Here is a 14,925-nt window from a genome sequence, read left to right as displayed (position 1 = left end):
GGCTACATGCCCTCTTGGCTGCATTTGGTACATGGCCTGGGGTTAAGTGAAAAGATAGGGAGAAGAAAATCTGAAAAATTAAATGGTTGACAGGTTTCGATTTTAAATAATGTTTTGAATATGATGTATCGTGTAAATATGATGTGATTTGACAAATGGTGTCCGTTTTGTTCCAGGAAAAAGCTATGGGTAACTCAGGTCTCTGGCATTGTAGTTAATAATTCAGACATTTATGAACGAATGCAACTTAATGCATTACTGAACAGCTGAAAATATCAAAAACATTACTGATGTTTGTTTTTTTAAACAAGTGTTCCAGAAAAATAAAATTTAACAAAGATAAATTTTCTATAAAAGTGGTAGAGATCTGAAAAAGGTGGTTTGAAACCTAGTATATAAGACACATTACCTAACTGTCGGGTATCATGCTCGTGGCAAAATGTTATATAGCTGAAGTTGTTTTTGCTTCCTATAGGGTGATCTGCCAGACACTCGTGCAAAATTCCATGTCTTGTTTCTTTTCTTTGTGGCGGCCATGTTCTTCATCAGTTTACTGTCACTCTTCAGTTATCACTGCTGGCTGGTCAGCAAAAATAGGTCTACAATAGGTAAGAGAGTCTTTAAACTGATTACAAATTTGCTTTGATAATTTGAGTTAAGTTAAAGCCTCACAGTTGTGGCTTTTACAGATGCCTTGCTGCCTTTGGTTATTGTTATGCAGTAGAAAAGAGAAAGATGACATCTTTTTCTTAATTGTGGCTGTCCTATTAAAATAACATCAGGAAGAGGTGTTATTTAACCTATGTAGCAGGATCTTGGTCTAGATCTGTATTATTGATTTGAAGAAAATATTGTACTGCTGTTAACTGAGTACTTTTTTCCCCCAGAGGCTTTCCGTGCACCAGTGTTTCGAAATGGCCCTGACAAAAATGGATTTAGTCTTGGAATTACCAAAAATATAAAACAGGTGTATGGGGATCAAGGGAAATACTGGCTTCTGCCTATTTTTACAAGGTATGTTTTGTTCAGCGCTAAGGCACAGAGCATAACCACAGATCGCAATGTGAACGGAGTGCATTGTAAACAGAGTGGGAAGTTGAGAATTTGGTGAGAGGGGGAAGGAGATGCTTTTTATTGCCTTAAAGCTTATAGTGGTTTGTATAAGCTTGAGGCAGTAAGTATTTAAAACTAGGAACCTATAACTAATACTTTATTAAATGAATAATTTAAACTAGTTAAATTAAAACTAGGGTACAAATTAAAAGCAGAACCTTGAAGATAATAATCTCTGGATTACTACCTGAGCTAAGCGCAAATTAGCATACGGACAAACAGAGGTTTCAATTAATGGGGTGCTGACGCTAGTATTGGGGAAAGAGGGAGCTGTTCCATTGGGACAGACTCCACTTAAACCGGGCTGGGACCAGTGTTCTGGCGTATTGAATAACTAGGGCAGTAGATAGGGCTTTAAACTAATAAGGGGGAGGGAATGTTCAGGTAAGGGTAAATTTATAAGTCTGGGAAAATGTCACGGCTGTAGAGCGGTGTAGCAATTTGGGTAAAATCAAGCAAAGTGTGCAAGGAAGGGATAGAGAGTTTAACAATGGTAATCGGGCATTAGCGACTAAGGCCACATCAGGTAAAAATTGTAAAAAAATTAAAATTAAACGCAACACCTGATCAACCATGATCTTACTGAATGGTGGAGCAGGCTGGAGGGGCTGAATGGCTTGCTCCTATTTCTTTTATTATGCATGAAGCATTCGTAACAAGTTAGTTGAATTAATGGCACAACTAGAGATAAATGGGTTTGATCAGGTAGCCATTACTGAGACTTGGTTGCTGCGTAGCCAAGGTTGGGAACTAAATATTCCATGTTCTTGATTTTTAGAAAAGTTACGCAAAATGGAAAAGGAGGTTGGGTAGCCCTGATAAAGGATGAGATAAAGGCAGCAGTAAGAAAGGATCTTAGCCCAGAAAATCAGGATAAAGTCATAGAAGATAGGAGCAGGAGTAGGCCATTTGGCCCCTCGAGCCCACTCTGCCATTTAAGGAGATCATGGCTGATCATCCAAATTCAGTACCCTGTCCCTGCTTTCTCCCCATATCCCTTGATCCCTTTAGCCTCAAGAAATATATCCAACTCCTTCTTGAATATATTTAATGAATTGGCCTCAACTGCTCTGTGTGGCAGAGAATTCCACAGGTTCACCACTCTGGGTGAAGAAATTCCTCCTCATCTCAGTCCTAAATGGCTTACCCCTTATCCTTAGACTGTGACCTCTGGTTCTGGACTCCCCCACCATCAGGAACATCCTTCCTGCATCTAGTCTGTCTAGTCCTGTTAGAATTTTATAAGTTTCAATGAGATCCCCTCTCATTCTTCTAAACTCTAGCGAATATAAGCCTAATCGACCCAATCTCTACTCGTACGTCATTCCTGCCATCCCAGGTATCAGTCTGGTGAATCTTCGCTGCACACTCTCAATGGCAAGAACATCCTTCCTCAGATAAGGCGACTAAAACTGCACACAATACTCAAGGTGTGGTCTCACCAAGGGCCCTGTACAACTGCAGCAAGACATCCTTGCTCGTGTACTCGAATCCTCTTGCTATGAAGGCCAACATACCATTTGCCGCCTTAACCGCCTGCTGCACCTGCATGCTTACCTTCAGCGACTGGTGCACAAGGACACCCAGGTCTCGTTGCACTTCCCCTTCTCCCAATCTATTGCCATTCAGATAATAATCTGTCTTCCTGTTTTTGCCACCAAAGTGGATAACCTCGCATTTATCCATATTATACTGCATTTGCCATGCATCTGCCCAATCACCCAACCTGTCCAAATCGTACTGGAGTTTCTCGGCATCCTCCTCGCAGCACATACGCCCACCCAGCTTTGTGTCGTCTGCAAACTTGGAGATATTACATCTAGTTCCCTCATCTAGATCATTTATATATATTGTGAATAGCTGGGGTCCTAGCACCGATCCCTGCAGTACCCCACTAGTCACTGCCTGCCATTCGGAAAAAGACCCGACTCTTTGCTTCCTGTCTGCCAACCAGTTCTCTATCCAAGACAGTACCTTACCCCCAATCCCATGTGCTTTAACTTTACACGCTAATCTCTTATGCGGGACCTTATCGAAAGCCGTCTGAAAGTCCAAATACACCACACCCACTGGTTTTCCCTTATCTATTCTACCAGTTACATCCTCAAAAAATTCCAGTAGATTAGTCGAGCATGATTTACCTTTTGTAAATCCATGTTGACTTTGTCAGATCCTGTCACTGTTTTCCAAGTGCTCTGCTATTACATCTTTTATAATGGACTCTAGCATTTTCCCTACTACTGATGTCAGGCTTACCGGTCTATAATTCCCCATTTTCTCTCTCCCACCCTTTTTAAATAGTGGGGTTACATTAGCTATCCTCCAATCCATGGGAACTGTTCCAGAGTCTATAGAATTTTGGAAGATGACCAGCAATGCATCTACTATTTCTAGGACCACTTCCTTAAGTACCCTAGGATGTGGATTATCAGGCCCTGGGGATTTATTGGCCTTCAATCCCGTCAATTTCCCTAACACCATTCAAATACTGATTTCATTCAATTTCTCCCTCTCATTCGACCTATGTTCCCCGACATCTCTTGGAGGTTATTTGTGTCCTCCTTTGTGAAGACAGAACTGAAGTATGTATTGAATTGGTCAGCCATTTCTTTGTTCCCCATTATAAATTCCCCTGATTCTGACTGCAAGGGACCTAGGCTTGACTTCACCAATCTTTTTCTCTTCACATATCTATAGAAGCTTTTACAGTCAGTTTTTATGATCCATGCTAGCTTACTTTATTTTCCCCCTCTTAATTAATCCCTTTCTCATCTTTTGCTGAATCCTAAACTGCTCCCAATCCTCAGGTTTGCTGCTTTTTCTGGCCAAATTATATGTCCTCTCCTTGGATCTTATGCTATCCCTAATTTCCCTTGTTAGCCACGGTTGAGTCATCTTTTTTGTTTTATTTTTATGCCAAACAAGGATGAGCAAATTCTGTAGTTCATCCATGCGATCTTTAAATGTTTGCCATTGCCTATCCACCGTCAACCCTTTAAGTAACGTTCCCCAATCCATCCTAGCAAACTCGTGTCTCATACCATCGTAGTTTCCTTTATTTAAATTTAGGACCCTAGTCTCTGAGTCAACTACTTCACTCTCCATCTTAATGAAGAATTCTATCATATTATGATCGCTCCGACCCAAGGGTCCTCACACAACAAAATTGCTAATTAATCCTTTCTCATTACATAATACCCAGTCTAAGATGGCCTGATCTCTAGTTGGTTCCTCGACATATTGGTCCAGGAAATCATCCCATATACACTCCAGGAATTCCTCCACCACAGTATTGTTACTAATTTGGTTAGCCCAATCTATATGTAGATTAAAGTCACCCATGATAACTACAGAGCCCTTATTGCATGCGTCTCTAATTTCCCGTTTAATGCCATCCCCAACCTCAGCATTACTGTTTGGGGGTCTTTATACAACTCCCACTAACGTGCTCTGCCTATACAGATTCCGCATCATCAGAGGTAATATCCTTCCTTACTATTGTGTTAATCTACTCTTTAACCAGCAATGCTACCTCACCTCCTTTTCCTTTTTTCCTGTCCTTCCTGAATATTGAATACCCCTGGATGTTGAATTCCCAGTCTTGGTCACCCTGGAGCATGTCTCCGTAATCCCAATTATATCATATCCGTTTACATCTACTTGCGCAGCTAATTCATCCACCTTATTGCGAATGCTCCTCGCATTAGGACACAAAGCCTTCAGGCTTGATTTTTTAACACTCTTCGTCCTTTTAGAATTCTTATTTACTGTGGCCCTGTTTGATTTACACCCTTGATGTCTCTGCCTTCCACTTTTGCTTTTCTCCTTTCTGTCTTTTGCTTCTATCCTTGCTTCCCTTTCCTCTGTCTTCCTGCTCAGGTTCCCAACCCCCTGCCATTTTAGTTTAAACTCTCCCCAACATCACTAGCAAACACTCCCCCTAGGACATCGGTCCCGGTCCTGCCCAGGTGCAAACCGTCCAGTTTGTACTGGTCCCACCTCCCCCAGAACCAGTTCCAATGTCCCAGGAATTTGAATCCCTCCCCCTTGCACCATTCTTCTAGCCACATATTCATCTGAAATATCCTTCTACAGGAAACTTTGTGATATCCGGCACCGACGGGACCGGTGTGTTGCCGATCTATCAAAACTGCCGGACATATAAAGTTAATGTTGTAGCATACGGAGGTTTTCATCTCCGTATCTGACAACAAACACTGTTGCTTAGCAACAGCTTCTAAAGAGTCGGCTGCAGCTGCAAGCGTCTCTAGCTGAAGCTGTTGCTATAGCTACAGACCTTGCAGTGGCTGACTGGGGGAAAAAAAGGACGCGATCTAAAAAAAACGTACAGAAAACGGCTCCTGATTTTTGCCGTTAGATTGAGTATTCCAGACATACAACCTCCGGATAAACCAAAGTTTCCTGTATTTCTACTCTGACTAGCACGTGGCACTGGTAGCAATCCTGAGATTACTACCTTTGAGGTCCTATTTTTTAATTTACCTCCTAACTCCCTATATTCAGCTTTTAGGACCTCATCCCGTTTTTTAGCTATATCGTTGGTACCTATATGCACCACGAGAACTGGCTGTTCACCCTCCCCCCCCCAGAATGCCCTGCAGCCGCCCTGAGACATCCTTGACCCTTGCACCAGGGAGGCAACATACCATCCTGGAGTCTCGTTTGCGGCCGCAGAAACGCCTATCTATTCCCCTTACAATAGAATCCCCTATCACTATAGCTCTCCCGCTCTTTTTCCTCCCGTCCTGTGCAGCAGGACCACCCATGGTGCCAGGAAGTTGGCTGCTGCTGCCTTCCCCCGATAAGCCATCTCCCTCAACAATGTCCAAAGTGGTATATCTGTTTGAAAGGGGGATGGCCACAGGGGACCCCTGCACTACCTGCCTACGCCTACTACTCTGCCTATAGAATCAATATGGGTGGAGCTGAGAAATAACAAACTGCGGAAAACACTGGTGGGAATTTTTTTATAGCCACCCTAACAGCAATCATACTGTTGGACAGAGTATAAATCAGAAAGTTAGAGGAGCTTGTAATGCTTAGGATACTTAGCAGCTGACACACAAGGTAACAGCTGATAATTATAGCAGCTTTATTTACTAAATTCTCCTTACAATTTATCTGTAATTCATAGGCAGCCAGTACTGAAGTTTATTGCACTGAGATGTAAAGATTTTAATGGTAACTCAAAATTTGTGGGGGACTTTAATCATCTTATAAACTGGTCAAACCAAATTGGCAAAAGTAGCTTGGAGGACGAGTTCATGGAATCCATTCAAAGCAGTTTTCTAGAACAGTATGTCGAGGAACCAACTAGGGAACAAGCTATTTTAGATCTGGTATTGAGTAATGAGACAGGGTTAATTAGTAATCTTATAGTAAAGGATCCTCTGGGGAAGAGTGATCATAATATGATAGAATTTCATATTAAGTTTGAGAGTGATGTGGTTAAGTCTGAAACTAGGGTCTTAAATTTAAACAAAGCCAATTACGGAGGTATGAGGGGCATGTTGGCTGAGCTAGATTGGGAAATTAAATTAAAAGATCTGATGGTAGATAAGCAATGGCAAACAAATAATTCATAATTCTCAATGAATATACATTCCCTTGAGGAATAAAACTCCATGGGAAAAGTGGTACAGCCGTGGTTAACTATAGAAGTTAAGGATAGTATTAGATTAAAAGAAGAGGCTTATAATGTTGCCACACAGAGTAGTAAGCCTGAGGATTGGGAGGCTTTTAAAAATCAGCAATGGATGACCAAGAAATTGATCGAGGGAGAAAATAGAATATGAGAGTAAACTAGCAAGAAATATAAAAACAGATTGTAAGAGCTTTTACTAGTATGTAAAAAGGAAAAGATTAGCAAAAGTAAACATGGGTCCCTTAGAGGCAGAGATGGGAGAAAATGTAATGGGGGAATAAAGAAATAACAGAGATGTTAAACAAATATTTTGTATCTGTCTTCACATTAGAAGACAACAAAGAACATACTGGAAATTGTCTGAGAGTGAGGAACTTAAAGTAATTAATATTAGTAAAGAAAAAGTACTGGAGAAATTAATGGGACTAAAAGCCGACAAATCCCCAAGACCTGATGGACTCCACCCTAGGGTTTTAAAAGAGGTGGCTGCCGAGATAGTGGATGCATTGGTTTTGATCTTCCAAAATGACCTAGAACAGTCCCCCTGGATTGGAAGGTAGCAAATGTAACCCTGCCGTTCAAGAAAGGAGGGAGAGAGAAAACGGAACTATAGGCCAGTTAACCTGACGTCAGTAGTGGGGAAAATACTAGAATCTATTAAGGATGTGGTTACAGGGCACTTGGAAAATCACAAAATGATTCGGCAGAGTCAACATGGTTTTATGAAAGGGAAATAGTGTTTGATAAATCTATTGAGAGTTTTTTGCGGGTGTAACTAGCAGGGTAGATAAGGGGGAACCAGTGGATGTAGTATCTTTGGATTTTTAGAAGACATTTGATAAGATGCCACACAGGTTGTTGCACAAGATTAGGGCTCATGGGATTGGGGATAATACATTAGCATGGATTGAGGATTGGTTAACAGGCAGAAAGCAGAGAGTAAGAATAAACAGGTCATTTTTGGGATGGCAGGGTGTAACTAGTGGAGTGCCGCAAGGATCAGTGCTTGGGCCCCCGTTATTTACCATCTATATCAACGACTTAGATGAGGGGACCGAGTATAATATATCCAAGTTTGCTGACAATACAAAGCTAGGTGGGAAAGTAAGCTGTAGGGTTGCAAAGGGGTGGAAAGTTTCCGGTAAATTTCTGGAAATTTTCCACGGGAAGTTTAGCTTGGGAATTTTGCCCAAAAAAGCACATGCTAGCATAATATTGTTTTTTTTGTATTTCTTTTTTTTCCACAGGTCCTCTCTTAAAATTACTAACAGAGATGGAATCTTAATTATTAAGGAATTTCTTAATCAATATATGTTTATCTTCTTACTTGGCTTGTTTTAATAATTACAAGTTTTGTGTGTGACTGTGAACAAATGTGTCCTGATTGGTTGGATGAGTGGATGAGCGATTAGCTCCCTCTATTTGTAATATTTGCATATCGAATTGTGATTGGCCTGCAGGCATCTGTAAGACAGCTATAGTTTTTTTAAGATCCAGGTTAGGGGTCCTGAGGGAAGTCATTTTGTTTTCTGCTGATGTTGTGATGATGCAGTAAGTAAATCAGACTTTATACCAAATAAACCAGTTACTTGTTGAACTCTGTTGTCCTTCAATTTAAAATATACAAAATAATACACTATTGGTGATGTAGCATTGTGTGTGTACAGGTCATGCTTCCATCACATGGAGCATCAGCAAAAATGTACTCACCCTGTTGCAATCATGCTGATCGACCGCAGTTCGACACAGAGATGAATGCCCTTTATTTCTCTGCATAGAACAATGCCACGTTTACTGTTGGATGTGTGGAAGCATTTTACCCCAGGCATTAAAGATGGAAAGACTGTGTACATGTGCAAACACTGTAGAAAGCCATATGTAAAGAATACCACAAAGATGCAGCAACATTTATCCAATGATCTTGGATCACAAAAGGTCTTTGCAGTAGTTACTGACAATGCTGCGAATATGAAGGCTGCTTGGGCTCAAGTGGAGGAGGCCTACCCTCATATTACGTCTATTGGGTGCGCAGCTCATGGGCTTAACCTGTTCCTCAAGGACATCATGGGTTTGAGAACCATGGAAGCACTGTACAAGAGAGCCAAGCAAGTTACATACATAGATACATAGAAGATAGGAGCAGGAGTAGGCCATTCGGCCCTTCGTGCCTGCTCCGCCATTTAATGAGATCATGGCTGATCCTTTAATTCAGTATCCCGTCCCCGCCTTCTCTCCGTAACCCTTAACCCCTTTTGCCCGTAGAAATATATCTAATTCCCTCTTAAATATATTTAATGAGCTGGCGTACACTGCCCTCTGTGGCAATGAGTTCCACAGGTTCACCACTCTGAGTGAAGAAATTCCCCCTCATCTCTGTCCTAAATGGTTTAGCCCTTATCCTTAAATTATGTCCTCTAGTTCTGTTTTCACCCGCCAAGGGAAACATTCCTTCTGCATCCAGTCTGTCTAGACCTGTCAGAATTTTATACACTTCTATGAGGTCCCCTCTCAATCTTCTAAACTCCAGTGTGTACATCCCTAAACTACATAGTCTCTCCTCATAGGTCATTCCCGCCATTCCTGGTATCAGCCTGGTGAATCGCCGCTGCACCCCCTCCATGGCAAGAACATCCTTCCTCAGATGAGGCGACCAAAACTGTACACAGTACTCGAGGTGTGGTCTCACCAGTGCCCTGTACAGCTGCAGCAAGGTATCCCTGTTCCTGTATTCTAACCCTTTTGCTATGAAGGCCAGCATACCGTTTGCCTTCTTGACCGCCTGTTGCACCTGCATGCTCGCCTTCAGTGACTGGTGTACAAGAACACCCAGGTCTCTCTGTACTTCCCCCTCTCCCAATCTATTGCCATTTAAATAATAATTTGCCCTCCCGTTCCTGCACCCAAGGTGGATAACTTCGCACTTGTCCACATTATAGTGCATCTGCCATTTATCCGCCCAATCGCCCAGTCTGTCCAAATCGCTCTGGAGCTTCCTGGTCTCTTCCTCTGAGCCCACCCCACCTCCTAGTTTAGTGTCGTCTGCAAATTTGGAAATGCTGCATCCGACTCCCTGATCCAGGTCATTAATGTAAATTGTGAACAGCTGGGGGCCCAGGACAGATCCCTGTGGTACCCCACTTGTTACTGCCTGCCATTCAGAAAATGAGCCGTTTATTCCAACTCTCTGTTTTCTATCTGACAGCCAGTTCCCTATCCACGCCAAAACTTTCCCCTTTATCCCATGAGCCTCAATTTTCCATGCTAATCTTTTATGTGGGACCTTATCGAAGGCCTTTTGGAAGTCCAGGTACACCACATCTACTGGCTCTCCCCCATCTATTCTACCAGTTACTCCCTCAAAAAATTCCAATAGATTAGTCAAGCACGATTTACCCTTTGTAAATCCATGTTGACTCTGTCCTATCCTGTCCCCATTTGCTAAGTGCTCCGCTATTTCATCCTTAATGATGGACTCCAGCATTTTGCCCACAACTGATGTAAGGCTTACAGGTCTGTAATTACCTGCTTTTTCCCTACCCCCCTTTTTGAATAGTGGGGTAACGTTAGCTACCCTCCAATCCATCGGCACTGTTCCCGAGTCTAATGAATTCTGAAAAATCATCCTTAGTGCATCCGCTATCTCTAGGGCCACCTCCTTCAGTACCCTAGGATGCATGTTATCAGGCCCTGGGGATTTGTCCACCTTCAATCCCTTTAGCTTCCTTAACACCATATCCTTAGAGATATTGATTTGCGTCAGTTCCTCCTTTGCCAATGTCCCTATTTTTCCCGATATCCCAGGGAGGTTTTTTGTGTCTTCCTTCGTAAAGACTGACCCAAAGTATGCATTTAGTTGATCTGCCATTTCCTTATTTCCCATTATATATTCCCCCGTATCTGACTGCAATGGACCAACTTTGGTTTTCACCAGTCTTTTCCTTTTGATATATTTATAAAAGCTTTTGGAGTTAGTTTTTATATTTTCCGCCAGCTTGTTTTCGTAAGCTATTTTGCCCCTCTTGATCATGCCCTTTGCCCTCCTTTGCTCTATCTTAAACTGTTCCCAATCTTCCGCTCTGGCGCTTTTTTTGGCTATTTTATACGCCCTATCTTTGGATTTTATGCTGTCTCTAATTTCCCCTGTTATCCACGGTTGAGTCACCTTTTTAGATTTCCTTTTATGCCAGATTGGTATAAACAATTTTTGCAATTTTGTCATTCTATCTTTAAATGTTTGCCATTGTTTATCTACCTCCAGTCCTCTCAGGAACGTTGTCCAATCAGACCTACTCAGTTCCCGTCTCATGGCATCATAATTCCCCTTGTTTAAATTCAGGACCTTAGTCTCTGAGTCAATTTCTTCGCTCTCCATTTCGAGTGAGAAATCGATCATGTTATGATCGCTCTGACCCAAGGGTCCCCGTACAACAAGATTACTGATTAGTCCCTTCTCATTGCACAGTACCCAGTCCAATATAGCCTGTTCCCGAGTTGGTTCCTCGACATATTGATCCAGATAACCATCCCTTAAACACTCAAGGAATTCCTCCTCCTCATTATTTTTACTGATTAGGCTAGTCCAATCTATATGTAAGTTAAAGTCACCTATGATGACAGCTGTGCTCTTATTGCACGCTTCTCTAATTTCCCTCGTGATGCCCTCCCTAACCTCTATTTTACTATTTGGAGGCCTATATACCACTCCTATTAATGTTTTTCGCCCCTCGCTATTTCTTAGCTCCACCCATATAGATTCCGTATTAACTGAGTTAATATCCTTCCTTTCAATTGCATTTATCCCCTCTTTTACTAGCAATGCTACCCCTCCTCCCTTTCTTTTTTGTCGATCCTTCCTAAATACTGAATACCCCTGTATGTTAAGCTCCCAGCCCTGCTCACCCTGCAACCATGTTTCCGTAATCCCAATTAGATCATAATTATTAACCTCTATTTCCACAGCTAATTCATCTACCTTGTTCCTGATGCTTCTCGCATTAAGGTATAAAACCCTCAGGCTTTTTTTATGCTCACATTTTTTATGAATTAGTTTGGCCCTTTGTTTTTTGTTCCTCACCCTTTTACCATTTATTTCTGTCTGCCTTTCACTTTCCTCTATTTCACTACATAGGTTTCTAGCCCCCTGCCATACTAGTTTAAATGCTCCCGAACTGCTTTATCAAAAATTACCCCGAGAACATCAGTTCCATCTCTGCACAGGTGTAGACCGTCCCTTTTGTATAGGTCACACCTACCACAAAACTGGTTCCAATGCCTCAAAAATTTAAAACCCTCCCTCTTACACCACTGCTCAAGCCACGTATTTAGCCTAACTATCCTGTTCTCTGTACTCTTACTAAGTTGTTAAGTATGTCAGGGGAAAACAGGTAGTTGCAGCAACCTACAACTCCAAGCAAATGACAAAGAACAAGAACACCACACTGAAGCTGCCCAACAACACTAGATGGGGTGGTGTTGTCATAATGTACAACAGCCTTCTGGAGGGTAAGGAGTTTGCTGCAAGAAATGGCAATATCCCAGTCTGGGGATATGGAAACCACTATCAAGAAAATACTGCTGGATGATGTGTTTTGGGAGAGAGTGGTTAGCAGCCTTAAACTACTCTCACCAGTAGCATCTGCAATTGCTCAGATTGAAGGAGATGACGCTGTCTTGTCAGATGTTCTCAGGTTTTTTACTGATTTAAAAGAACAAATCAGCATTGCCCTACCCACATCCCTGCTGCTCAAAGCAGAGGAGAAGGCAATTGTTCAATTCATACAGACGCGTCAAGAATTTTGTGTCAAGCCGATTCATGCTGCAGCATACATGCTGGACCCAAAGCATGTTGGGAGCCCAATACTTTCTGGAGAACAGATCAACAGCGCTTACAGTGTGATTTCTACCCTCTCACACCATCTCAATCTGGATGTGGGCAAAGTTCTGGGAAGTCGGGCAAAGTTCTCTACCAAGCAAGGTCTTTGGAATGGGGATGGGATATGGGAATCATGCAAGCATATCAGTGCACATACCTGGTGGAAGGGACTTTGTGCATCTGAGGCCCTGTCACCTATTGCATCGGTGATACTCCAAATCCCACCTTCATCAGCGGCCTCTGAACGAAACTGGTCACTTTTTGGGAATACGCATACAAAGGTGCGCAACAGGCTGACTAACAAGGGAGTGGAGAAACTGGTGGCTATCCGGGCGAACCTACAACTTATTGAGCCAGATACAGAAGTGTCCACCACACAGCTAGACACTGACACAGAGGAGGAAATGGACACGTCAGAGCCAGAGTCAGAGAATCAGGAGGAGCAATGAGGAGTAGAAAACTCAGAAGACTCATGAGTAGAAGACTCAAAGGGACAAAATAAGGACAAATTACAGGCTAAATAAACTGACGCTCTTTTTATTTTATTTTAGATGGGTCTTTTTTGTGGGGGCTCAATAAAGTTCAAAATTATAACCTAAATAAAGTTTTGAAAGCCTGTTTTTATTTGTATGGAACAGTATGTCTATTTTGACGACAAAGATAATATAAGGGTCAGAGACAAAAACCATCAGTGTGCAAAAAAACTCAAAATTCCCATAAATTCCCGAAAATTCCCATGGAAAGTTTCCTCTTTTTAAAAATTCCCAGAATTTTGCAACCCTAGTAAGCTGTGAGGAGGAGGCAAAGGGATATAGACCGTTTAAAAAAAAATTCATTTATGGGATCTGGGCATCGCTGGCAAGGCCAGCATTTATTGCCCAACCTTAATTGCCCTTGAGAAGGTGGTGGTGAGCCGCTGCCTTGAACCGCTGCAGTCCTTGTGGTGAAGGTACTCCCACAGTGCTGTTAGGTAAGGAGTTTCAGGATTTGACCCAGCGACGATGAAGGATCAGCGATATACTTCTAAGTCAGGATGGTGTGTGACTTGGAGGGGAACTTGGAGGTGGTGGTGTTCCCAAACGTCTGCTGCCCTTGTCCTTCGAGGTGGAAGAGGTCGCGGGTTTGGGAGGTGCTGCCGAAGAAGCCTTGGCGAGTTGCTGCAGTGCATCTTGTAGATGGTACACACTGCAGCCACGGTACGCCAGTGGTGGAGGGAGTGAATGTTTAAGGTGGTAGATGGGCTGCCAATCAAGCGGGCTGCTTTGTCCTGGATGGTGTCGAGCTTCTTGAGTGTTGATGGAGCTGCACTCATCCAGGCAAGTGGAGAGTATTCCATCACACTCCTTACTTGTGCCTTGTAGATGGTGGAAAGGCTTTGGGGAGTCAGGAGGTGAGACACTCGTCACAGAATACCTAGCCTCTGACCTGCTCTTGTTGCCACAGTATTTATGTGGCTGGTCCAGTTAAGTTTCTGGTCAATGGTGACCTCCAGGATGTTGATGGTGGGGGATTCGGCGATGGTAATGCCATTGAATGTCAAGGGGCAGTGGTTAGACTCTTGCTTGTTGGAGATAGTCATTGCCTGGCACTTCTGTGGCGCGAATGTTACCTGCTACTTATCAGCCCAAGCTTGAATGTCGTCCAAACCTTGTTGCATGCGGGCATGGACTGCTTCATTATCTGAGGAGTTGTGAATGGCACTGAATACTGTGCAATCATCAGCGGACATCCCCATTTCTGACCTTATGTTGGAAGGAAGGTCATTGATGAAGCAGCTGAAGATGGTTGGGCCTAGGACACTTCCCTGAGGAACTCCTGCAGCAATGTCTTGGGGCTGTGATGATTGACCTTCAATCACCACAACCATCTTCCTTTGTGCTAGGTATGACTCCAGCCAGTGGAGAGTTTTCCCCCTGATTCCCATTGAATTCAGTTTTACTAGGGCTCCTTTATGCCACACTCGGTCAAATGTTGCCTTGATGTCAAGGGCAGTCACTCTCACTTCTCCTCTGGAATTCAGCTCCTTTGTCCATGTTTGGACCAAGGCCAGTTATGTGATTGGGCAAGAAGATGGCAGATGGAGTATAATGTGGAATTATCCACTTTGGTAGGATGAATGGAAAAGCAGACTATTTAAAAAAAAGTAAGAGACTGGTAAATGTTAGTATTCAGAGGGATTAGGGTGTCCTTGTACACGAATCACAGAAAGTTAACATGCAGGTACAGCAAGCAGTTCAGAAAGCAAATGATATTTTAGCCTTTATTGCAAGGGGGT

At 42.7% G+C, this 14,925-nt stretch overlaps 1 protein-coding gene across 4 annotated transcripts in view; it reads left to right on the top strand.

Moving 5' to 3' along the window:
* LOC147111859 (palmitoyltransferase ZDHHC20-B-like) overlaps positions 1-14,925 on the top strand; it is a 121,329-nt gene that overhangs the window by 96,379 nt on the left and 10,025 nt on the right. For all 4 annotated transcript variants that reach the window (XM_085999179.1, XM_085999178.1, XM_085999177.1 and 1 more), the window contains 2 exons: positions 476-608; positions 888-1,014. In XM_085999179.1, the coding sequence (XP_085855305.1) occupies positions 476-608; positions 888-1,014 (260 nt within the window). The remainder of the gene's footprint in view (positions 1-475; positions 609-887; positions 1,015-14,925) is intronic.

This window comes from Somniosus microcephalus, chromosome 10, assembly GCF_052327205.1.
Source record: "Somniosus microcephalus isolate GS21.2 chromosome 10, FLI_Smic_1.0, whole genome shotgun sequence".
Classification (NCBI taxonomy): Eukaryota; Metazoa; Chordata; class Chondrichthyes; order Squaliformes; family Somniosidae; genus Somniosus; species Somniosus microcephalus.
The sequence above is the reverse complement of the archived record's forward strand: the minus strand, read 5'-3'. Positions and strand labels throughout refer to the sequence as shown.